At 59.0% G+C, this 23224-nt stretch overlaps 1 protein-coding gene across 4 annotated transcripts in view; it reads right to left on the bottom strand.

Annotated features, from left to right (window-relative positions):
* KIRREL3 (kirre like nephrin family adhesion molecule 3) overlaps positions 1 to 23224 on the bottom strand; it is a 442298-nt gene that overhangs the window by 25342 nt on the left and 393732 nt on the right. For all 4 annotated transcript variants that reach the window (XM_084867577.1, XM_084867578.1, XM_084867579.1 and 1 more), the window contains exons 5-6: positions 8470 to 8627; positions 3112 to 3262 (exon numbers count right to left, since the gene is read on the bottom strand). In XM_084867577.1, coding sequence (XP_084723703.1) covers positions 3112 to 3262; positions 8470 to 8627 — 309 coding nt within the window. The remainder of the gene's footprint in view (positions 1 to 3111; positions 3263 to 8469; positions 8628 to 23224) is intronic.

Here is a 23224-nt window from a genome sequence, read left to right on the forward strand (position 1 = left end):
AGGAAGAAGAGAGCCCCTTGTAGGCCGGGGAGCTGTGTCCACGGTTTTGGGGAAGAATGAGCCTGGAAGACCCACCTAGTGACCTGGAGGGTACAGGCCAGAGTTCCCGCCCCCACGATCCTGGGGACCCTCAGAGCAGCCACCACTGCAGGACCCTCAGGGCTGCCCCACTCCCTGGAGGTGCCTGCTTCAGGCAGTCCTGGGCGGGGGGAGGGGGAGCCGGGGGCAGTGGGGCTCCCTGTGTAGGTCCAAAGCCTGGTGTGTCAATGAGCAGCCAGCTAGCAGGTACAGCTGCCCGGCCTCAGGGTCGTGCTGCCCACCATCCAGCTTTCGGGGAGAACAAACGGCTTCAGAGAGGAGAAGGGAGACGGGGGTGTCATGGCTCGAGGGGAGTGTGGACACTGAGGCTGTGGAAATACAAGTGGCCTGTCTTTGAAATGGCCGTGACCTCTGTCTGTGCAGAGGCTCCGGTGCATCCGTTCCCTGGACCATGGCATTCACACCCTTTCATCAGCCTAATCATCTCCCCGGCGTCCTGATGGGTGGCCCCCAGCCCCTGGTGCCCCCGATGGGCTTGGCGCCCTCCTTCGGGGTGATGAGGAGCTCACAGAGCAAAGTGGGGGGAAGGCAGAGCAGGAGGGAACAGAGAGAGGGAGAGAGACAGGGAGACAGAGCAGGAGGGAACAGAGAGAGGGAGAGAGGGAGACAGAGGCAGAGAGGCACTCTGGGGGGGCGGGGGGTTGACAGAAAGGATGGCAAGCGGAGACCTACCTGGGAGAGAGACGAGGAGGAAAGGGGGGCAGAGAGCGAGAGGTGCAGAGGAAGAATCAGAAAAAGAAGCGGGGAGCTTAGAGTCAAAAGCGTAGGTCACAGGGCCACAAAGAGGCGGGTGGCAAGGAGGAGTCACGAGAGCTCGCCTCCCGGGAGAGCTATGACCCCCAGAACCCCCAGACTCCCAGCCACTCCCGGTTGCTGCCCATCAGGTGAGCGCCGGCCCAGGCTGATGGTGCCACCCGGGCACCTGGAGACCCAGGGAGGAGCCTGCATCTCATGGGGTTTGGGGGAGCAGGCTCTGCGGGTATAGGCACTGGAGAGCTGCCCTCTGCGTCTGAATGTGTGGCTGGCTCCCGTCCCCCATTCCGACATCAATGTTAGGAGGCGAGTGGAGCGCCCCCATCCAACTCTTGGGGAGGAGGTGATGGCGCCGGTGGGACAGAGGCTAGAAACCCAACACGGAAACTGGGGTGGGGGGTGGGGGGTGGGGGGAGCAGTTCCGGGAGGCCCACCCCACCTTTGTCAAATGATGGGTCTTGGGGAGCAGGGGGATGGAGCACATACCTATGGGGACCCTTCTTGCTGCTTGGGCCCCTCTTCCATCACCCACCTGCCATGCTCAGCTCACCCAGTCTCCCCACCTCTTTGCCACACCCTCCACACCTGCCTTTCCTGCAGGGCCTCGGACCAGGAAGCCCGCCAATGAGAAGAGAGATTTCTCCACTCACAGATGTGCCCCCCTTCCTGGCTGCTGGGCCAGCTAATGCCCACACCCCCACCTTGGTCGCACCTCCACCCTGGCCGCAGCCCCCGTGCTCCCCCTCGGGGCCCCTCCTCTCGTTGTGCAGGGTATGAACTTGCAAGGCATCTACCAGGCTCCAGGGGCAGACATAGTGTATGCCACATCCAACCATTACACATGATTTCAATCCCACGCGTGATGTCGGCTGCGTCACTGGCAGAGGGCAGCTTTGATGGAGCTGGTGGAACCGAGATCACATGGAACAGATGTTACAGATGAGCCTGTTAGTGCTTCTATCAGCAACGTGTGTGTGTGTGTGTGTGTGTTGTGTGTGTGTGTGTGTGCATGCTCAGGGGAAGTATTCCAAGGAGGAGGGGGAAGGGAAAGAGCGAAATTCCATGACTTGGTGGTTTTAGAGCACATCCATTTGCAGCTTGGCAGCTGGATGCAGAGTCCAGATGCAGCGAGATGTTGGCGTGTTAAGCGTTCTCTCCCATTACCCAATCTGGGAGCTTTGTCTTCCGTTGGGTAACACGGAAAGACCGAGGGAAACAAACAACACATGTGCTTCTGTTGAGTGTGTGGCTGCTTCCCGGCTGCCTGAGAACAGGAGCAGGCTGGCGGCCGCAGCTCCTCCGGCCTGTGGCGTCCACGGCCCACACCTGGGTGCTTACCGAGCGAGCAAATGGAGTGACGGAGGGAGAGGGAGGGGAAGGCGGGTGGCAAGGAGAGAGCCTAGGAGAGAGCCTAATCTTTGCTTGGCACACACATGCACACACATGCAGACACTTTCGGGAGGGGACATGTGGATGGAATCCCCTGTCAGGGCTGTGGGGGGCCCTGGGCTGTGGTGGTGGTGGTGGAGGGATCAAGGGGAGGGGTGGCTGCACTATGTGCATGGTGACAACAGCTGACAGGTGCAAAGTGCAAAGGGGTCACCAGCGCAGGCCTGCAGAGTGAGGCTGCCTACATCTGAAACGGCTGTGGCCTTGGGCATGCTCATCAGACTTTGGAGCCTCAGTTTCCCCAGATGGGGCCATCGTCATACCTGCTCTGTACCAAATGGCTGTGCAGAGTGAATGAGATAACACATGCCAAGTACAGACGGTCTTTTCTCCCTTCTCTGCCCTTGACCGGCCACTCCACCAGACCCTCTGAGAGGGGCTGGCGCTATTCACCGGGTGTGGGACCCCGAGGGACTGCGTGGGGCCGCCTGGGAAGCCAGCAGGGCCAGGGGTGACTGACATGGACAGACGTGGAAGCTCTGCCTTAGGCAGGTGTAGAAACGCAGCTTAAATAGGTCACTTGCCAAGGACCCCCGTCTGAGACGTTTTCGCTTCCAGTGACAATAAGGACAAGCGGGCCCTTTGGGTGCACACACATTCAAATTGCCAGGCCAGGAGCTGTCTGACCCACGTGCTGCCCGAGGATGTCCCGCAGGGAGGCAGCCTGAGGAGCTGGTTGTGCAGGCCGGTCCCTTCCCAAACCCACGCCCAGATCGGGGTGTGGAGCTCCTCCATGCCCAGGCCAAGGTGTAGGGGTTCCTCCATGCCCAGGTCAGGGCTCCTCTGGGCCCAGGCCGGGCCAGTACTCACGCTGGATGTCGATGGTGACCGAGGTCTCCTTGCCCGCGGGGATGGCTTTGTTGGTGGCTCGGCACACGATGCTCTGCCCGTTCTCCACGTCCCCGGGGGAGATGAACAGGGTGCTCACGATGCTCTCACGCTTGCCGTCACGGAGCAGGGTCTGGGGGGAGGGAGAGAGGGAAGGCCCAGGTCACCTGGCTGGCAGGGCCTGGCAGCTTCAGGAAGAGGGTGCCCTGTGCTTGGAGGCGGGCAGCTCAGGACCCCAGGGCGCCGTCTCTGCGCAGAACCGGGATCCCCTGGGCTCCTGGCCTGGCTGAGCGCTGGGCTGCAGAAGAGAAAGGAACCAGAAAGCTCCCCATCGCGGGAAAGTCAGCCTGGACTGGCAAACCCCGGAGGAGAAAGGAAGCCCGGCCAGGCTGGACAGGAAGCAGGGGGCAGGCCCTGTGCAGTAATGCCCATTGCTCTGCCTTTTGTGCCCAGGGAGTGGGCTCCAGCTCTGCAGGAAGCTCTGAGGCCTGTGTGACAGGCACAGCTGCTGTCCCGCCACAGGAACATGGTCTATCAAAGGGGGTGTAGCTTGGGGCGTGGGGGTAAGGTAAGCTGACCAGATGTCCCGCTTTTGGCGGGACAGTCCCGATTTTGAACAATTTGTCCTGCATCCCTCGGCGTTTTAAAAATGTCCCAAGTTTTGGAAAGATTCTTTTAAATCTTTTGGACTTTTTAAAAATGCTGCGGAATGCGGGACAAATTGTTAAAAATTGGGACTGTCCCGCCAAAAGTGGGACATCTGGTCACCTTAGCTTACACGGCTTGAGGGCTGGGCTGGATGTTCTCCACCCCTGCCCTAAAGCCTTCGGAGGGAGCATGGGTCCATCAGCACTCCAAGTGCAGACTCAGGGCCTCCCCCCCTGAGAGACAATGACCGTCAGCTGTTTCGAACACCAGGTGTAGGCCCTTGTTCAGGCGGCCCTTAGGAAGCCAATCCCAGTCCTGAGGCTTCTGGTCTCCCGTCTTCTGTTCCTTCGTTTCCATGGGACCACGAGGTCATTCAGCAGCTGGGTCCCCCTCGCCCCTCCCCTGTACCCCCTTTCCGGGCCCTCCCTGTCAGTGTGGAGCCCCGGGAGGGGAGCCCGCCGCTGACCCTCGAGGTGGTGCGTGCTGGGACGGCATGTGGGCGGGAGGGCCACTCCCGGGCGGGACTGGCCAGTCCTCAGACACTGCCGATTCCGGGCAGGCGCTAAGCCCCTCCAGAAAAGGAGTGGCGGGTGCAGCCTTATGTCACCGGGGGATAGAATAAGAGACTTCATTTCCTTAATCCTCCTTTAAATGAAAAAGATGAAGAAGAAGAAGAAGAAGAAGAACAACAACAACAACAACAACAACGGCTTGGTTTCTCATCTTCCCAGACTCTGGAAGGACGGGAGCGCCATCCCTGTTCAGCAGGATCTGAAAACCGAGTTCAAAGTGAGTCAGGAACGTGCTGGGCGGGGCTGAGATTTGCCCTTGAGAAGGACCCTGAGCCACGACTTTCCCTCCACATCTTCTCAAGCATCGGAAGGAGGTGAGTGCGATCTCCATGTGAAGGTGGGAACAGTTAGGACCCCAGTGTAGCCTCCAAGGTCACAGGGCCAAGGTCACGGAGGCTGCTCTCTGGGTCTGCAGGCCAGTGTGGTCCTGTTTTAGCCGGGGCACAGCCTGTGGCCTCCAGCCCCGGGCCATGACCCGAGCCTCCGTCTAGGTCAGCTCATCCCCGTGTAGACAAGGCCGGACTCTGAGATGCCAGAGAGACCCCCGGGGCGGGGCAGATGTCCGCACTGGCTCCCGGAGGCCGGAAAACTGCCTGGGCCCCGGCTGGTGCTGGTGGCGTGAGGCCTTCCCTGGGCCATCATGGGGTGGTGGCCTTAGCCCTGGGCAGCAGGGTCCCCGGAGAGGGGTTGGGGGAGAGGGATGTGGGAAGTCCTAGCTAGCCACGGGGCAGTGCGGGCAGCGGGTGGGAAGCAGGCTCCAGGCCAGGAACTGGATGGGGACCGACAGAGGCACCTGCACCGAGAAGGCACAGGGGTTGGCCCCCAGTCCGAGCCCAGAGGAGGGCGCTGCCCCGCACCGCAGCAGCGGGCTGGCTCTGGTGGAGCAGCAGACAGCCGGCGTCTATAAATAGCGAAGCGATAATAAGGACGATTTCCTGGGTGGAAAGAAGACCTGGGGTGGAGCGTGTCTGTGTACGTGTCCGTGTGCATGTGTGTATGTGTGCATGCATGTATGTGTGTGTGTGTAGGGGGAGTGAAGTGGGGAGGGTGTCCATACTATGCCCTCCCCCTTTCTGTGCTCCCCCATTGTGCTAACATGGGGGTTCATTGGACTCGGCTGGCCCCTCCGCGGATCCCCTCTTCGCGGTGAGGGGCAGGGCTTGCCCGCGCTCCTAACGAGGCTCCGGGACGGCCTCCCGCCGCCTCCCCACCCGGGGTGCTCCTCTGCCTCCGAACGATGATTAATGACATATTGACTGTGTCCGGGCGTGTGCTTTTCTGGGAAATAAAAATTCTGGTTCAAGCTGTTTGTTCCACCTAATTAGAGAACAGGGAGATGAGTTCATTAAGCCAGGGAGAGAGGGGAAGGCGGGCTGGCGGCTCCCACAGGAGGTTCACCCCGGCTCCCAGCTCAGGGGGACCCCAGGCTCTAGGCCCAGGGAAGGGCCAGGTCTGCAGGCATGTCCTGGGGGAGCAGGCCGAGAGAGGCCAGGGAGGCCTGGGAGCCCGCAGGGTGGAAAGCTGGCTTGGGGAAGGGCAGGGAGGTGGCGGGGAGGGGGCGTTGGGTGGCCTGCTGGCTCCAGCCCAGCTTCCCTCTCTCTCACCCTCCTTTGTCTCCTTCCCTCATTCCTTCCTAATCTCCCCCCTTCTCAGCTTTCTTTCTTTCTTTTTCCTTCCTTCTCCTCTGACAGATCTCCCGTACTCATATGCAAATGAACCTTTGGGCTCTGAGGCCTAGAAGGTCCCAGCCAGGCCGAATGTTCCATCATTGGCTGATTCTTGTCACAGCCCACGTGGTCTTCCATCCCAGCTCCTCTCTTCCTTGAACTTGGCTCTGGGGACACGCTGGGGGCCCTAGCCCCCCACCTCTTAGTTCAGAAACCTTCGTTCCTATGCAAATCGGCTCATCCTGTGAATTATTAACGGAGCGAGTCTTCTGCTTCTGGGCCACTACTGCCAAGGCCCGGGGCAGCCCTCCCTCCCTCTGGCTGGGTGGCACGCATGTGCTGCCGGGTCCCTGCCCCGGCGGCCCCTGGTGCCCCTGATGGCAGCTCTCGCAGGTGCACGAGGACCAGGGCAGCAGCTGCGTGTGCAGGTTGTGCTGAGGCGGGCGTGCACCTGACCCGTGCACCGGGGTGAGGGCGCCGAGCAGTAGCCTTCGTGGGTGGGTTTCCAGCTCTCTCTGTGTCCAAGGACCTTCGGGCTGTCCCGGTGGCTCTGTGAGGTCTGGGGCTCATCTCCAAACCCCGCCTTCCCCGGGCACAGCTTCCTGTCTGTGCCCCTTACCCCATGCCTGCCCCTGAGGGCAGGCCCTTGGCCCTTGGTTGGCAGTGGTTCTGGGGGCCGGGCTGGCCAGGGGCAGAATGCGCTCTGGGAGCGGGCGTCCAGTGCAGGCAGCAGCCAGCGACCCCGCCCTCCCCGCCCCGCTCCGGGGGGGCCTTCGCTGGGCAGTGGAGAGGCAGGCTGAGCCTGAGAGAGGGGCGGCCAGGAGATGCCTGTCATGGGGTGGGGGTGAAGGGGACCCCATGTGAGGATGATGGAGGTTGTCAGGGGATGCAGTGGTGGGGGCCTCAACACCTGTGCTTAAAAGAGGTCTTGAGTGAGAGAGACCCAATGCTTGGCCACTAGGCCTCCTCTCCTGCTTCTTCACTCACCTCCCCCACCTGTGTCTTTTAAAAAAAAAAAAAGCCAAAAACATCTGATTCCCTTCTCTACAGCTGCCTGGGGAATCCGCGAGGGCCGGCTGTCTCGTGGCCTGAATGGGATGGATGGGAAGGTGGAGGCCTGCACGGTGCATTCACCCAGACCGTCTTCTCAGACACCTCCCTCTGTGCCCTGGGGCGGGGAGTGACGCCCGTCACAAAGATGCCAGGAAGAGTGGAGGCCGCCGGGTAGAGGCGCTAGGCCTGCTAGGCAGGTGGATGAAGGATGCTGGGGTGACAGGTGGGGAGAGAGTACCCGTCGGAGAGGCTGCTGGAGGGAGCTGGGCCCAGTGTGGGGCTGGTTATTCCCCAAGTGCTCTTAGCCTGGGCCCAGTGAGACCCAGGGTCCCGCCAGCAGCCTGAGGCCGAGGCCGGAGGGAGCAGGGGTGGGGCCAGAGGGGGAGGGGCTTTGAGGCAGGTACATACACACCGTGCTAAGACCCAGCACCTCTCCGGGGTCCAGGCCTCGTCCCTGCACCGGGCAGCAGCTTGTGAAGTAGCAGGTGGAGCAGGGCCCTGGCTCCTCGGGGAGATTTCTCTCTGGACTCAGCCTGTAGTGTCCCCCCTCTTCCTCAGCCTGTCCTGCCCACCCCCCTGGTTTGTGTATGATGCTGGTGCCAGGCCCAGGGAAGATGGCCTGAGCTCGGGTGTCCAGGACGGGGACTCGGGGAGGCTTTGTGGTCACTCCCATGTTGTAGCAGCCAGAGGCCCACTGGGAGCCCAGGCGCTCACCTCAGGCCAGGCCAGGGGGCTTGGAGGTATGTCTTCATAGCAGAGAGGTGTGGACAAGGAACTCGGAAGGCTGATGGCCCTTGAACTCGGGCAAAGGTCAGGGCTGTTCACTCACAACGTTTAGTCCGGACATCGGTAGCGGAAGCAACTTCCCCACCAGACAGTCATGTAAATCCTTCCTGATAAGATGGTCTCTCTGTTGCTGGAAATTGCCAGCCTAAGGGCTCTAGGTGGATCCCAAAATGAATAGCAAGGATGGCAAGGCTGGAGCCCAAGTGTTGGAGTCCTTCCTCTTGAGCTGGGATCCCGCCTGGTCCCCCCCCCCCCCCCCGATATTTCCAAATGATTGTTTCTTATCTCGGCTCTTTCATTTGCGTGCGGCTCCTCTTCCAGAGCCTGAACCCTGAACCACGCAGGACATGGGAATTCACAGGGGTACGCGAGGCCCACCAGCCGGAGGGGGGTGTGTGTGCATCTCCTCCAAGAGATAGAACGCTCAGATAAGCAGAGCCATAGAATGAGAGAGAGCCATGCAGAGAGCGACAGAGACAGAGGAAAAACAAGAGCGACAGACAATAGAGAGAGAGAGAGGAGAGAGCGAGTTGCAGATGTGGGGTGAGCTGCCCCCTCCCCAGGGAGCACCCACCCCCTGTCCCGCCCCCACCAGCGCGGCCCCCAGGCCTCACCTTGGAGTAGGTGGCCCCGTTGATGACCTCTCCCTTCCGCAGCCAGACGATGGTCGCGGCGGGCTTGGCGTTGTCTGCGTGGCAGGTGAGGTTGAGGGGGTCCCCTGCCCGCAGGCTGATCACCGGCCCCCCCAGGATGACGGGGTCGTCGGGTGGCACTGTGGGCAGAGAGGAGGAGGGAGGTCAGGCTGAGGGCAGCCTGCCCCTCCAGCTGGGCAGCCGCGGAGCTGGCGGGCTTCGTGGAGCTGATGACAAACAGTAATTACCATTCTTTAATAACCGTTAATCCCCGAGCATTGTCACAGTGATAACAGCCGTAATCCCGCACACACACGCGGCGTGTTTATTGGCAGAGGCTGTTCCCAGCAGTGCCTCATACTCTGCTTGCGAGGGGCCTGCGAGGGGACAGGGCAGGCCTTGAACCTGGCCACAGAGCAAGGAGCAGAGCTCCGATGCCCAGACAATATCTGTAGTCTCTTCCTATTTCACAACTTCTTCTCCTCCTCCTCCTATTCCATCTCCTCCTTCTCCATCTCCTTCTCCTCTCCTCCTTCTTTTCTTCTTCCTCCTCCCCTCCCTCTCCTCCTCTTCCTCCTCCTCCTCCTCCTCCTCCTCCTCCTCCTCCTCCTCCTCCTCCTCCTCCTCCTCCTCCATCTCTCAACGTCAGTACAGTGGAACCCTCGAAGTTGCGGCCTCTCCCAGGACAATCCGAGGGCAGGTCTCCCTAGAGATGCCCCGGGCACCCTGCTTCTCCTTGCTGGAGGGGCTGGGACCTCAGTCCTGGAGGCTGGGAGACGCTGACTGCAGTCTGCCAGGGAGTGGTCCAGGGGTAGCTGGGGACAAGCCAGGGCCCTAGAACAAGGACCCAGTGACCAAGAAAGTTCATCGTCCCCTTCTCCTCTCCCCACCCAGGCCCTGTGAAAGCCTCTGCGCCCGGGGCTGGGGCAGGCGGTCTCAGAGCTCCAGGCACCCCCACTTCCCCTACAGGTGCTGCTTTCCCCTCTGCCCTCCCCCGGGGGGCGCCCTGCAACCTGCCTGGCTTTCTTCTCCTTCCCCGGAGCTCCTGCATCTGGACTCTCCTAGGGCCCAGAGCCCCTCAGGGAACAGCTGGAGGCTTCGGGTCCCCTTCAGCCAACTCTCTGTCCTTCCTTCCTGCCTCCAGGCCTGGCTCGGGACCCAGCCCAGTGAGCACCAACCTCTGCATGCCCTTCCGCCCCCCCAGTTTCTATTCCTGACAAAGAACAAGCCCTCAGGGCACCCAGAAGTCCTCCTCAGCCCCAGGACTCCACCCGGATCCTGGCCCGGGGAGCAGTCGGCCTCATCTAACCCTGCCCGGTCTCCGGGGGGCCTGGGCACAGGCAGATGGTGGGTGTGGGCTGGACAATCAAGGCACCCTGCACCCCCTCATTACTGCCGGAGGATGGGGGTGTGGCCTGGGAGCCCAGGGAGGCTAATGAGGGCTTGGCACCATGGGGGTGGGCGTTCTGTTGGCCGAAGAGGGAGCTTCATCTCTGAGGGCAGGGCCTTCCAGCTGGGAGGGCTGGGCTGGGCTCCTGGGTCCTCTGCTGGCGGGGGCAGCTTTCTCTCCGGGAGGGGTCTGGGATGCAGGGGCTCCAGCCGAGTTTGCCCAGGGCCAGGAAGATGGGAAAGCAAGGCCCGGAGGGAGGCAGCTCCTCCTTCCGGTTTTATTTCCTCAGATCTGAAATGGGAGAGGTCACCTGGCCGGCGTGGCTCAGCGGCTGAGTGTCGACCTATGAACCAGGAGGTCAGGGTTCGATTCCTGGTCCTGGGTTTCGGGCTCGATTCTCAGTGTGGGGCGTGCAGGGGGCAGCCAGTCAACGGTTCCCTCTCATCATTGACTGTTTCTGTCTCTCTCTCCCTCTCCCTCCCTCTCTGTTTAAACAAACAAACAAACAAATAAATACATGTGAGAGGTGAACAGGGGGTCTGGAACGTTCTCCCCAGCACGAACATCCGTGGGGCCTGGCAGTGGTTGAAGCCAGGCCACGGCTTACAATCTTCGGGGAGAGGTTTTGAAAACCAAGGCCACACACCCTGACCCGCCGGACCGATTCCTGGAGCTGGACCCCCAGCAGGAGGGCTTTCCAGCTCCCGGAAGACGGTCCCGTGTGGCCAAGTGTAAGGACCGACTGTCTCTGGGCCTTCCTTGCTGCTCGTCATGCCTCTGGCCACCCCGCGGGGACTGAGCAGGCCTTTCCAAAACACAAAGACCGTGCTGGGAATACCGGATTAGGGAGGGAGGGGAGCGGAGAGGGGCGGGCGTGGGCTGCAGGGTGGATGCACACGCGCCCACACCGCCACCCTCAGAATGGGTGCTGATTACATCTTCCCAAATAAGCGGTTATCACGCCGGGTATTCATGCAGCTATGCATTATTGATTGGCCTTCGCCTGGCTGCACACCAGATGGGGTGTCGGGGAGGGGGGGGGATGGTGGTGGTGGTGGTGGTGCAGATGGGGCTGGGGTGTGTGGGGCGGATGGGGGAGAAGGGAGGAAGTTGGGGGAGCCCACAGGCTGAATAGAAATCAACGGTTTCTGGCAGCTGCAGCTCCCCAGGTACGGAAGGGGGACTCATTCCCTCTCTCTTTCTCGGAGGGACCCAGAGCTGAAGTGTTTGGGGGAGGGGGGCGGGAGAGTAGTGGTGGTGATGGTGGGGGAGCCTGGAGCAGCCTGAGCCTGGACATGCATTATTCATGAAGACCTCACAGGATTGGTTATTATCCCGAACCACTACAGAGTTTGGTCTCCTAATTTTTAATCACAGGGAAGGTGGGAGCGTTCGCCTTTTGTGATTAATCCGGAGATAAAAATAGTTGGCTGCTTTGGTGGCGTGCTCCTTGTCAGTCAGGACAGAATGCATTCCCTGTGGAGTGACGGAGGCCTGGGGGGCGACCAGAGCGGGTGTTTGGGGGTGAGGGTAGGGGTGATGGGGGGCTGGCCCCCAGAGCTGGAGCAGCCAGCGGAGGCCCGGCTCTGCGCTGTCCAGCACGGCCTTTTCTGTGTCCTCCTGTCTCGCTGGCTTCGTCTCGTCCATGAGGGCACAGCGTTCATTCACATCCTCCGAGAGGCCCATGCCCTCGCCCCTCCTCTGCTCTCCATCACACCACCCGCCTGATTTCCCCATCGGGGGGGTCATGTTGTCCATCTCCTTATGGTAGAAAGAAAGCTCCCTAATGACAAAGGGAGACCCTGATGTCTTGGTCGCCGCGGCGTCGCCGTATCTAGATCAGAGCAGGAGCGCCTAGGGCTGGTCCCGGCCAGGTTCTGCTTTCCCTCCCAGCACGTAGGACGGTGTCTGCCCTCAGTGAGCATTCTCCCTGAACGGCCGAGTCGGAAACCAAGCTCCCCGAGTTCCCCGTGCACCGCGCTGGGCCTTCCACCCGGCACTCAGCCCAGGCAGAGGGCATCCGGCTGTGGGCCCGTGTCAGGTTCCCTGCATCCGGAGCAGAGGCTCCGTCCTCTTTGCATTTTCCCATCTCCTAGCCCAGTGGTTGGCAAACTGCGGCTCGAGAGCCACATGCGGCTCTTTGGCCCCTTGAATGTGGCTCTTCCACAAAATACCACGTGCGAGCACGCGCATACCATGCGATTGAAACTTCATGGCCCATGCGCAGAAGTCGGTTTTCGGCTCTCCAAAGAAATGTCAATCGTTGTACTGTTGATATTTGGCTCTGTTTGACTAATGAGTTTGCCGACCACTGGGCTAGCATATTGTCCTGGATGTATAATAACAACCACAATAGGAATAGGAATAAGAGCTCACACTGATCCAGGGCCAACAAGACAGAATTCTAAAAATCACCATCCCACCATGTAAGGAAGCGACCCCATGTAAGGAAGACGGTGCAATGATGGTGCATATTTTGGAGATGAGGAAACCGAGGCACCACGGGGTGAAATTACTTGCCCCAATGAGCAGCCGCCTGGCTGGGAAATAGCGTTTTTCCGCCCTGGTTCCCCGGCCCAGCCTCAGCCTGGCCAGCACCGGCCTCGCAGCCCTGAGGGAGCCCCCCGGTGAGGAGGAGACGTCGGAGGCAGAAGGGCAGGGCCCTTCCAGGGCGGAGGGTCCGGGGTGGGGCGGTGAGGGCGGGGGCAGCTGCTGTCAGGGCCAAAGTCAAACCAAGCCGCTTGTTTCCCGCTCCAATTAGGCAGGGCATTCTGTTTATTTCAGATTAAAACAGGGTCGGAGCCATCTTATCAGCGAGGAGCTGTCTGTGGGGAGAAGGACATTTCATTTTAAAAAAATATATATTTTATTGATTTTAGAGAGGAAGGGAGTGGGGGAGAGAGAGATAGAAACATCAATGATGAGAGAGAATCATTGATTGGTTGCCTCCTGCACGCCCCCTACTGGGGATTGGGCGCAACCCAGGCATGTGCCCTTGGCCAGAATCAAACCTGGGACCCTTCAGTTCGTAGGCTTATGCTCTATCCACTGAGCCAAACCAGCTAGGACAGGACGTTTCATTAATGCTGAGCAGACGAGTCAATCACAGGATGTAGGCAAAGCCGGGGGGTGGGGGTTGGGGAGAGCGATGGCAGGGAGGGCCCCAGTCTGGGGCTCCACCCACACGGCCGTGTGTGTGTGTGTGTGTGTGTGTGTGTGTGTGTGTGTGTACCTGTGTGTGTCTAGAGGAGTCCTGGCTTGGGTGCTGGTGGGTGGGGTGTGGAGAGCATGTGTGGAGGCACAGGGAGCTCCCCGCCTTGGTGGGAAGGGGGTACCTGTGAGAGTAACGGGGAAAGGAACCGAGTGGCTGGTGGAGGAGGTGGGTCTGTCGAGTGTTGGGGGGGTGGGGGGTTGTCAAGCCCAGGGTGTGGGTGGCCCCCTGGGCCACCTGGGCGGTGGTTGTGCAAACGGCCACAGGACAACGTGACAGCCCTGCTTAGATGTGTCCAGGGCAGGAGTGACTGGCACGGCCCAGCCTCGGCTCCTCTTGACTTTGACTTGACCTTGGGGTTCTGATTAGCACGGCTGGGCCTGGGAGCTGAGCGTGGGGGCACGCGCTGCCATTTCCTTGTTTTCTCTTTCCTCTCTTTAATTGAATTATAATTGACACACAGTATTAAATTTGTTTCAGGTGTGCGGCGCCGTGATTTGATATTTTTATGCACCGCAAAACGATCCCCACGCCGTGTCTGGCTACCATCTGTCACTCCCCAAAGTTATTAAACAGTATTGACTAGATTCCCCTGGCCACACGGCACCTCAGGCGACTTATCTGCTTTTTAACTACGTGTTTGTAACTCCTGGTCCCCTTCACCTGTTCCGCCCGCGTCACTTCACTTGGACCTCACTGTAAATGCCTGCTGCGGGACCCTGTGGTGCCCTTATTTTATAGACGGGGAAACTGAGGCATAGAATGGCCAATCCCCTGGAGGCAAGCCACACGAGGCGCAGGTAGCGGGACCAGACACCTGACTCAGGCCCTGGTGAGTCCAGCGGCCCAAGACAGCCATGGGAATGAGACGCGGTCCCCTTGCCCCGGTGTGGCTCTCTCGGCTCTGAGGCCGCCGTCCTGACCCGGCAGGAGGCTGAACGTGTGACAGGCGCCTGGCTGGGCCCAGACGTAGAAGACAGAACTGATTTGCTGGATTTGGCCGTGACCTCTGGGGGCAGTGAGCGGCTTTCCCAACCAGAACCCGGAGCCTCAGCTGTGTGTGTGTGTGTGTGTGTGTGTGTGTGTGTGTGTGTGTGTCAGTGGATGTGGAGCCACAGATATGCTCTCGGGGCCAGTTCAGCTGCCTCAGACACCTCTGTGCCTGGCGACCGTGTCTAACTTCTCTCCAAGCTTCACAGTCTAAAGCACGCTCACACACAGCGCTTGCCTGATGCTCACGGTGACCCTTTTAGCTAAGCAGCTACTATGTCCATTTATCAGATGCGAACACGGGGCTGTGTGGCCTTGCAGGGATGCTGGTCAGACCAGGGCCAGAGAAGGGTGGCAGGGAAAGAGCGGGGAGAACTTGTCCGTTCAGTCCTTCGCATCACTGGTCAGTAGCAGGGCCTGGGCTGCAGGCCCGCTGTATGGTGGCTGTGGGGGTGGGGGGTGGGGGTGTCAGGCTGCCTCGGCTTGCAGGTGACCTTGGTGGCCATGCACCTGCCTGCCAGACTCACTGAGTGCTGCCGTCCTGGGGCCTGGGCGAGGCCCTTGTTTTTCTTTCTTTTCTTTGTTTGGTTAATCCTCACCTGTTTTGCATTGATTTTTAAAGAGAGTGGAAGGGAGGGGGGAGACAGAGAAACATCGATGTGAGAGAGGTGCTGGGTGCAGAGGGCAAGGAGACCTGGTCCCTGGCCACGGGGCACGCAGTCCAGGTAGGGGAGACCCCCATAGAGGGGATGCCACAGGGACCTGGAGGGGGTCCTAAGCTAAGGTGACCAGATGTCCTGCTTTTGGCGGGACAGTCCCGGTTTTTAACAATTTGTCCCGCGGCGTTTTAGAAAAGTCCCGAATTTTGGAAAGAATCGAGACTTTTTAAAAATGCCGCTGGACGCGAGGCAAATCGGTAAAAATCGGGACTGGTCACCTTATCCTAAGCCAGACTGGGGAGGCTGGGAGGCTGAGGCCCTGGGGGCCGATGCAGCATGCTGGGATATGTGTGCAGGGAGTGAAGAGAGAGAATCGTGTGCAAACCCTGGAGAGCTGACGAGCGAGGTGGGAGCGTGCAGGGGAGCTGAGGCCGGGGTGGGTGGGCCCTGTGTCGGACATTTTCTCCCGGGGCCTGTGTCTGCCTTGCCCAGTCCCAGCTCGAACTCTCTCGGCTCCATGACTCTGAGCCTGCTCAGTTCGAGGGTGGCACAGCCAGGTGCCAGCCCAGCCAGCCAGTCAAGGCCACATTTGAATTCCGGACCTTGGCAGCCTGACCTCCTGTGTGCCAGGCTGCAGTCCCTGACTCCCTGGAGCCCAGCAGGGGCAGCAAAGGTGTCTGCTGCCCAGGCGCTGCCCTCTCCTCCCCCAGGGGTGGGGTGGGGTTGGCAGGTGCCCACACATGGCTGCTGGCCATAGGACTTCGGGGCTGGTGGGAACCAGCAGGGCAGGCTGAGTGTCAGGGGGAGAGGCAGGGCAGGGCTCCCACACACAGATGGCCGACGGGAGGTGCAGGTGGCCAAGCACCCCCTCTACCTCTTCTCCCCCCCCCCCCACCCTCCTGCTCTGTACCCTGTGGAGGCCCTAAGCAGCCGTGTAAGACGTTCACTTCCATGAAGCCCATGCTGGAGAGATGCCCCCAGAGCCAGTCCAGCTCCTGCTGTTTGTGTCATCCCAGCCCAGGCCCAGACTTGAGAGGACAGGACCCTGCTCCCTGCTGTACAGATGCCCTCCCTGCCCCTCAGGGCCTGTGGGTACGTGGGGCAGGTGTTGGCCCGGAGGCACGTGCTCTCCCAGGTGGCAGACGGGGACCTAAGGCTCAGCGGGACCAGGGGACTTGCTCAGAGTCTGTTTGTCAAGCTCACCGCCTCCCTCGGAGCTGGAATTGGGCTGGGCCAGCAGTGGGGGCAGGACTTCAAGGTGGGGAAATGAAGGGTCCCTCGAGTGGAGTTTGCAGGTGACGCATCAGCTGAGACCAAAAGGGGACTGTTGGGGGGAAATTGGCATTCCCCCTTATTAATTACATCTAATTCGATCCCAACAGTGAACAGCAGCCTGCCTTCGCGAGGCCGAGCTCTGCCCGGACCCTGAGACGGTGGGTGTCCCTCACCGGCAGCTGTGCCTACCGGGAACGACGCTGCTAATTGTCGCGATGCCACATCCTATCCGGTGCCAGGTAAGGGATGGCGGCGAGAGATAATTATAATCAGATCTAATTAGCAATTAGAACAGATCCCAACTAGAAACTGTTTGCAGTTAAATATTCCCAGAGAGGAGAGGTGCTAACGCTCTCCAGGGCACTCCAGGCGCCCCAGACCGCGGGAGGGGGTGGAGGGGAACGGGCGCCTTCACACCCCATGACTTTTTATCCGGCGAGTAAAGGAGACGCACAGAGAACTCGTGGGGCAGGGAGCAGGGGCGGGTGGGGTGGGTGGGCCCTGGGCGGCTGGGCCCTGGGGCAGAGGGAAGGACATCGGGTTGCCTGGCTCCTGTGGGCAGCACCCTCCCCACATGGGCCCCGAGGCCGAGGTCCCTCCTCCCCAGGGCCTCCTGCAGTGGGCCCCGGGCAAAGGCCACTTATTAAATGGCTCGGGACCTTGAGGCCTGGGAACTCCTGGAGCGTTCGAGAAACTGCAAGAAACTGCACGTGGCTTAGGCATTGTGGGATATGTGCTGCTAGAAACACTGACGAGCCAAAACCGGGTTGGCTCAGTGGACAGAGCGTCAGCCTGGGACTAAAAGGTCCTGGATTCGATTCCGGTCAAGGGCATGTACTGTACATTAGTTGCGGGCACATCCCCGGTAGGGGGTGTGCTGGGAAGCAGCTGGTAGATGTTTCTCTCTCATCGATGTTTCTAGCTCTCTATCCCTTTCCCTTCCTCTCTGTAAAAAAAAAAAAAAAAATCAATAAAATATATTAAAAAGAAAAAGAAAAGAAAAGAAACACTGACGAATTGAAGGGGGGGTTAGAGGCATTGCATAGGAGTCCCCTCCTGGCTAATGACAATGCATAGGAGTCCCCTAGCCACGCCCACCGATGGGCCTACTGTCACCAGATGTTTACCAGAGAAGCCAGGTGTCTGCATTTTTAATACAAAGGCTTCCAGAATCTTAATTGTAGGCAACAAATTATCACCCCCCCCAAACAAAAACAAAAACAAACACACACACACACACACACACACACACACACACACAAAACTCCAAAGGAACTCTGGGAGCTAACCAGACCTGTCTGCGTGCCTGGCCTGCTTGCCACTTGCCAGCTGCCACCAGAGAACCGGGGTCCAGTGGTTCCTGCGGCCTCTGCCCTCGCTGGGGTGTGTGTGTGTGTGTGTGTGTGTGTGTGTGTGTCTCTCATCCTTTGGCAGACCCCTGCCCAGCACAGTGCAGGCATTTCACATGCCATGGGGGTCAACACATGCATTAGGGGAGGACACAGCTCTCGACACCCCACCCCCATGTGCTCCAGGCCCAGGGGCCCCATCCTGGGAGCTCTACCCCCAGGTCCCCAGCCCCTGGACCCCCCTCCTCCCCTCCACCCTTCCTCTGAGAGTCCTTCCCTGCTGTGGATTTTTCAGGCCGGCGGCAGCACGATCCCTCTCTCTCCCTTTTTCTTTCTTTCGGTGCCTCGTGTCTAGTAATAAGTAAGCGGGAAATGAAGGATGTGCGAGAGAAACTGGAATGCAGTCCAAAGGTAAATTGTGGGCTTACAGGCCCCTGGGAGACGGGCTCCGGCTTGGACATGTTTCCTCGTGTGGGAAGCCGGTCTCTCCTTCTCCGCCCGGCTCCCGGCTCTTCGATTTGCATCTCGGAAAGGCAATCTTGAGAACCGATTTCCCTCGGTTGCATGTCATGGGTGTAGAGACTACGGTTGTCCTATGGTAATGACATCAACAGCGCTCCTACCTTTGCCTTCATTATCTGTCTGTCTTGCCAGGGGACCCGTTTAATAAGATTTATTATAGGTGGTAAGGAGGGGGGTAGGTGGGCAGGTGTGCGGCTTTGATAATGGGCCAGCTGATTCCTCTACCTGGTTGTCTCCGTAGAAAAGCATGAACTAAAAGCGTTGCTGCGCTTAAGAAATAATAATGCCGACATCTCACCTGCCTCCCCCTTCATGATTTCTCTCTCTCTCACGTTTGCCCCCTGAACCTGTTTGGGTGAGGTGCTCTCACAGATAAGAACCAGGGGCTCTCGTTCTCTTAGGCAGATAAGCAGCTACGTGTTGATGATTCTGTGTGAAAAGGGAGCTGCGGCCTAAACCGGGTTGGCTCAGTGGCTAGAGCGTCGGCCTGCGGTCTGAAAGGTCCCGGGTTCGATTCCGGTCAAGGGCATGTACCTTGGTTGCGGGCACATCCCCAGTAGGGGGTGTGCAAGAGGCAGCTGATCGATGATTCTCTCTCATCGATGTTTCTAACTCTCTATCCCTCTCTCTTCCTCTCTGTAAAAAGTCAATAAAATATAGTTTTAAAAAATAAAATGATACAGACGCTGTGGAACGTAGTATAGCACTCTCTTAAAAAGTTAAGCTTCTTAGCTACTCCACTCCTAGAAACCTATAAAACCCATCAAAAGCCAAAACATATCCATCCGCCTACACCTGTATACACCTGTATGTGAAGGTTCATAGCAGCATTATCCAGAACAGCCCCGAACAGGAAATAATCCAAGTGTCCACCATGTGATAGAAGGATGGACAGAATGTGGTCCATCCATACAATGGATGCTACTCGGCAATGAAGATAAAGGAAATATTGACACGTTGCACCACACAGATGAATCGCACACACGTTACGCTAAGTCCGTGGTCGGCAAACTGCGGCTGTGTGGCCACCTGTCTGGTCCCCCTTTCTCGCCTTCCTCCATTAGGCTGTCGTGTGTTCCCGGCTCTGGCAAGGGGACTTCTCAGCGGCTAGCACCTTTCTTGACATGTTTACATGTGGGAAATCCTTCCTTTCGACAAACATTTACAAACACCTTGACAGGCGTGGGGACATGCGAACTCTGTTGGAAGCGGCGGGCCTTCCTGGGCCGTGGGGCTCAGCTCTTTAGCTTTGTGAGCGGGAGGCAGCTGTGTGGGCTGCTGGGGGCCTCTGGACCTCCCACGAGGCAAACCGCCTCCTCAGTGACAGGATAATTTAGTGCCGGGGAGAGGATGGTGGGCAGCCCCCTGGTGAGGAGACTTAATGGGGTGGAAAATGGATGCTGTGATCTCAGGGCCCGGACTCCCCAGGCGCATCTGGGGAACAGGGGTTTTCTGAGGCCTCAGTTCATCTGGGGTCCCCGGGCCAGGGTGAGGGCTCAGACAGGGCTCCCGGAGTCCCTGGGCTGGAAAAATACCGCATTGCAGTCCATCTGCAGGGAGAGAGGAGCCAGACAGCTGTGGGTCTGAGCGGAATTCTGGAGAAGGGAAGAGTCGACTTGGATGAAAGGGCTAGGGCAGCCTAAACCGGTTCGGCTCAGTGGATAGAGTGTCGGCCTGTGGACTCAAGGATCCCAGTTCGATTCCGGTCAAGAGCATGTGCCTTGGTTGCAGGCACATCCCCAGTGGGGGATGTTCAAGAGGCAGCTGATCGATGTTTCTAGCTTTCTATCTCTCTCTCTTCCTCTCTGCAAAAACTCAATAAAATATATTTTAAAAAAAAAGGAAAGAAAGAAAGAAAGAAAGGGCTAGGGCAGTGGTCGGCAAGCTCATTAGTTAACAGAGCCAAATATCAACAGTACAACGGTTAAAATTTCTTTTGAGAGCCACATTTTTTAAAAGTTAAACTATATAGGTAGGTACATTGCTATTAACTTAATCAGGGTACTCCTAAGCTGGTCTTTGCTAAAAACTCAAGGGGCCAAAGAGCCGCATGTGGCTCTTGAGCCGTAGTTTGCCGACCACGGGGCTAGGGTCTAACTCTGTTTCTCTCATCCTGTGTGACCTGGGGCAAGCTGGTAGGCCTCTCTGTGTGTCATCTTTTCTCATCTGGGAAAGGAGGGAGCCGTGGGGGTGCCTGGCAGAGGTGGGGAGCAGTGCATGAGGCCTGCGTGAGGGTTAGCCGGGCAGGTGGCACTGGGCCTGCCATGCCTCCCGCTGGCGGCATCTCCGACAGGTCCCAGCTCAGCACGTCGACAAGGAACAGAGCTAGGACCCGCCCCCCTCCCGAGGTAACCATGTGTCTGTCCTCTGCAGAGAGGTGCCCGCTGCCCAGAGCCCGGGGCCTGGCTCCTGCTGTGGGCACTGCCCGCTCTGCCCCGTGGTGTCCTGCGATGGTGACACAGCGGGTGCTCCGGGGCCCCTGCCCGCTCTCCGGCCTTCTCTCCGGGCCGCTCCTGGTCTGGGCTCTGTGACTTTGGCTCTAGACTCCCCCGTGAGGCGCCACCCCTGCCTGCTGCCCGTGGGCACTGAGGGAAGGCTTCCGCTGAGCAGCATTTTCCTTTCCCATTTCATGCTGTAATGGAGATTCATTGCGAGTTTTAAATCCATAATTCGCCATGAAACCCTCCTCTCGGGCGCGGGCTGAGGTCAGAGCGGAGAAGTTGTGAGCGGGAGGTCTCCCCGTCCAGCTGGGCCTCTCGGCCTCCCCGGCCGGCCTCAGCCCGCCAGCCAGCGACCTGGGGGTGACGCACACGGTGCCGAGGGGCCGGAGCCAGGAGAGGGGCAGCTCACCCCGCGGGACTGGCTGGCCCTGGCCTTTCCTCTCTGGTGGCCGTGACCCTCTGCCCTCGCCTCATTGTTCATTAGGGGAATCGATATAGGGAGGGGGCCTCCTGCTGGGGGTAGCGTGTGTTACCTCCTCCATTCTTCTCTGGGCCTGGCCAGGAGGGAGGGAGGGAGGTACAGTGGCCAAAGAGAGGGAAGGAGGGGACTCAGCTTCTGGACCAGGGGACACAGTTGTGTGGCCTGTGTGGGAGGAGGAGAGGGAGAAGCCAGCAGTGGGGTGGCGCCGGGGAGGGCCCAGGCGCCTGGCACGGCTCCCATCTAGAACCACAGGAGATAAGTGAGCTTAGCTGGCTCCCATCTCCCACCTCCGGCTTGTCTGCTGCACTATTTGGGGTGTTTGCAGGGTAATGAACGTGGCAGGAAAAGGCACACAGCATACATGAGAAGGGCACCCCAGCCTGGCCTGGCCCAGGCAAAGCAGCCTAATGAGGAGATAAGGAGATCGATTCCGTCTATCTTCCCGGGCACTGAGCGGGGCTGCTGGCCGCGTGCTGGACGGGACAGCTTCTCCAGGACCTGGAGCCTGACCCCCAAGAAAAAGGGGCCGCTCGTGGGTGTCCCCAACTCGGCAGGAACCTCAGCGACACCCACCACAGGTGTGGCGATCACTGTCAACGCCGGCACGCTGGCTGCGAGAAACGCTTTATGTATATATACCACCCTGTTTCCCCGAAAATAAGACAGTGTGTTATATTAATTTTTTCTCCCAAAGTTGCGCTAGGTCTTATTTTCAGGGGATGTCTTATCTTTCCATGCGCTAAGTCTTATTTTCGGAGGATGTCTTATTTTCGGGGAAACACGGTATTTCATGGCACGCTCTGTAACCCTGAGAAGACACAGGGTTATTCCCACTGTGCCCCCATTTTACACACGAGATAACTGAGGCCCGGAGGGTTGCATGACTTGCCCATGGTTATTGAATGGCTTCCAGAGTCTGGGATCTGAACGGCGGTGCCGTGCCACCTCTCTACCCACGACCCCAACGTACAACGGACTCTCACAGTGTAAACGCCCCACAGTGTGCCCTGATCCCTTTGACCACAGTGATCAGATGCACATGTACGTACTGAGCGCCTAGTAGGTGCTCACAGGCTGGGCTCGGCATGAGGATGCACAATGTTCCCCCCCGCCCCCCCGCCCCCGCCCTGAGAGACCCGGGGAACAGGCATGTGAACAGTTTCTTTCCATGCAACTGGGTTGAGTGTGGCAATGGAGGTGCGTGCAGAAAAGACTAAGGGAGCTCAGAGGGGGAGCAGCCAGGTCATGGGAGATCCAGGAGGGCTTCCCAGAGGAGGTGATGTCTAAGAGGAATCCTGGCAGCTGAGCACGTTCGCCAAGGGAAGAATGGCGGGAAGGGCATTCTAGGCAGATATACACAATGACGAAGGGGCTAGAGGTGTAGGGCCGTGGTCGACAAACCGCGGCTCGCGAGCCACAGGCGGCTCTTTGGCCCTTTGAGTGTAGCTCTTGCACAAAATACCACGGCATTTTGTGGCGAGTCTATTTGGAAGAAGTGGCGTTAGGAGAAGTTTAAGTTTAAAAAATGTGGCTCTCCAAAGAAATTTCAGTCGTTGTCCTGTTGATATTTGGCTCTGCGACTCATGAGTTTGCCAACCACTGGTGTAAGGGGGTGGGGAGAGCGGCAAGATGGTTGCTGTCCTCAGAGCAAGGGGGTGGCAGAGCTGGGGCTGGAGCGGAAGCAGGGGGCAGCCCTCAGAGGGCCTTGTGTACCCCGAAGGGCACTGGGCTTTGTTCATGGAGGTGCTTTCTCACCCCCGAAGAGCCACTCAGATGCCCCCTCCTGCAGGGTGATGGACGGGGTTTCTCACCACTGGTTTCTAGCACAGCTTTAGTAGCCAGTGCTCCTGGGGTCTGTGTCAGCCCACCTTCCCTGCTGCCTCTGTCTGCACCCACCTCCCCAGGTGAGGGGCTTGGCAGTCGGGGAGCTGCAGAGGGAGCTCGAGGTTTGGAAAAGGCACAGGTGGGGGTTCGGGTGGACCTTCTCTGCTGCCCTTCCCCCCACCCCCCAGGCCCCGGGCCGGACATCAAGGCGAAGACGCCTCTTGATTGGGATGGGCTGATTCTCCGTGAATAATTCATGCTGGCTTAGGAAGCTGTGTTTCTGATGGAGCGACGAGACAGCGGAGTTAATATTAGAACGGGCCAGGAAGGAGAGGGGAGGGGGAGGAAGGCTGGGAAAATACCTTTGTAAATAATTAATCTCACATCCACCACCCTCCCCCGCCTGCTCTCGGCCCTCCTCCCCCTGCTCGCCTTCCCTTCTCCCAGTGTTTATTCCGCCTGACACGCGACATAACGAGGCAGTTTACCTGTTTAACCTGTTTGCTATTTACGGCTGTCTGTTTCCCTGCTAGAACGCAGGCCCCCCGCAGGGTGGCGGCTGGCTCTCGCGTGCTTATGGATGAATCTCAAAGTG

This window comes from Pipistrellus hanaki (assembly GCF_964339955.1).
Source record: "Pipistrellus hanaki genome assembly, chromosome: 19".
NCBI lineage: Eukaryota > Metazoa > Chordata > Mammalia > Chiroptera > Vespertilionidae > Pipistrellus > Pipistrellus hanaki.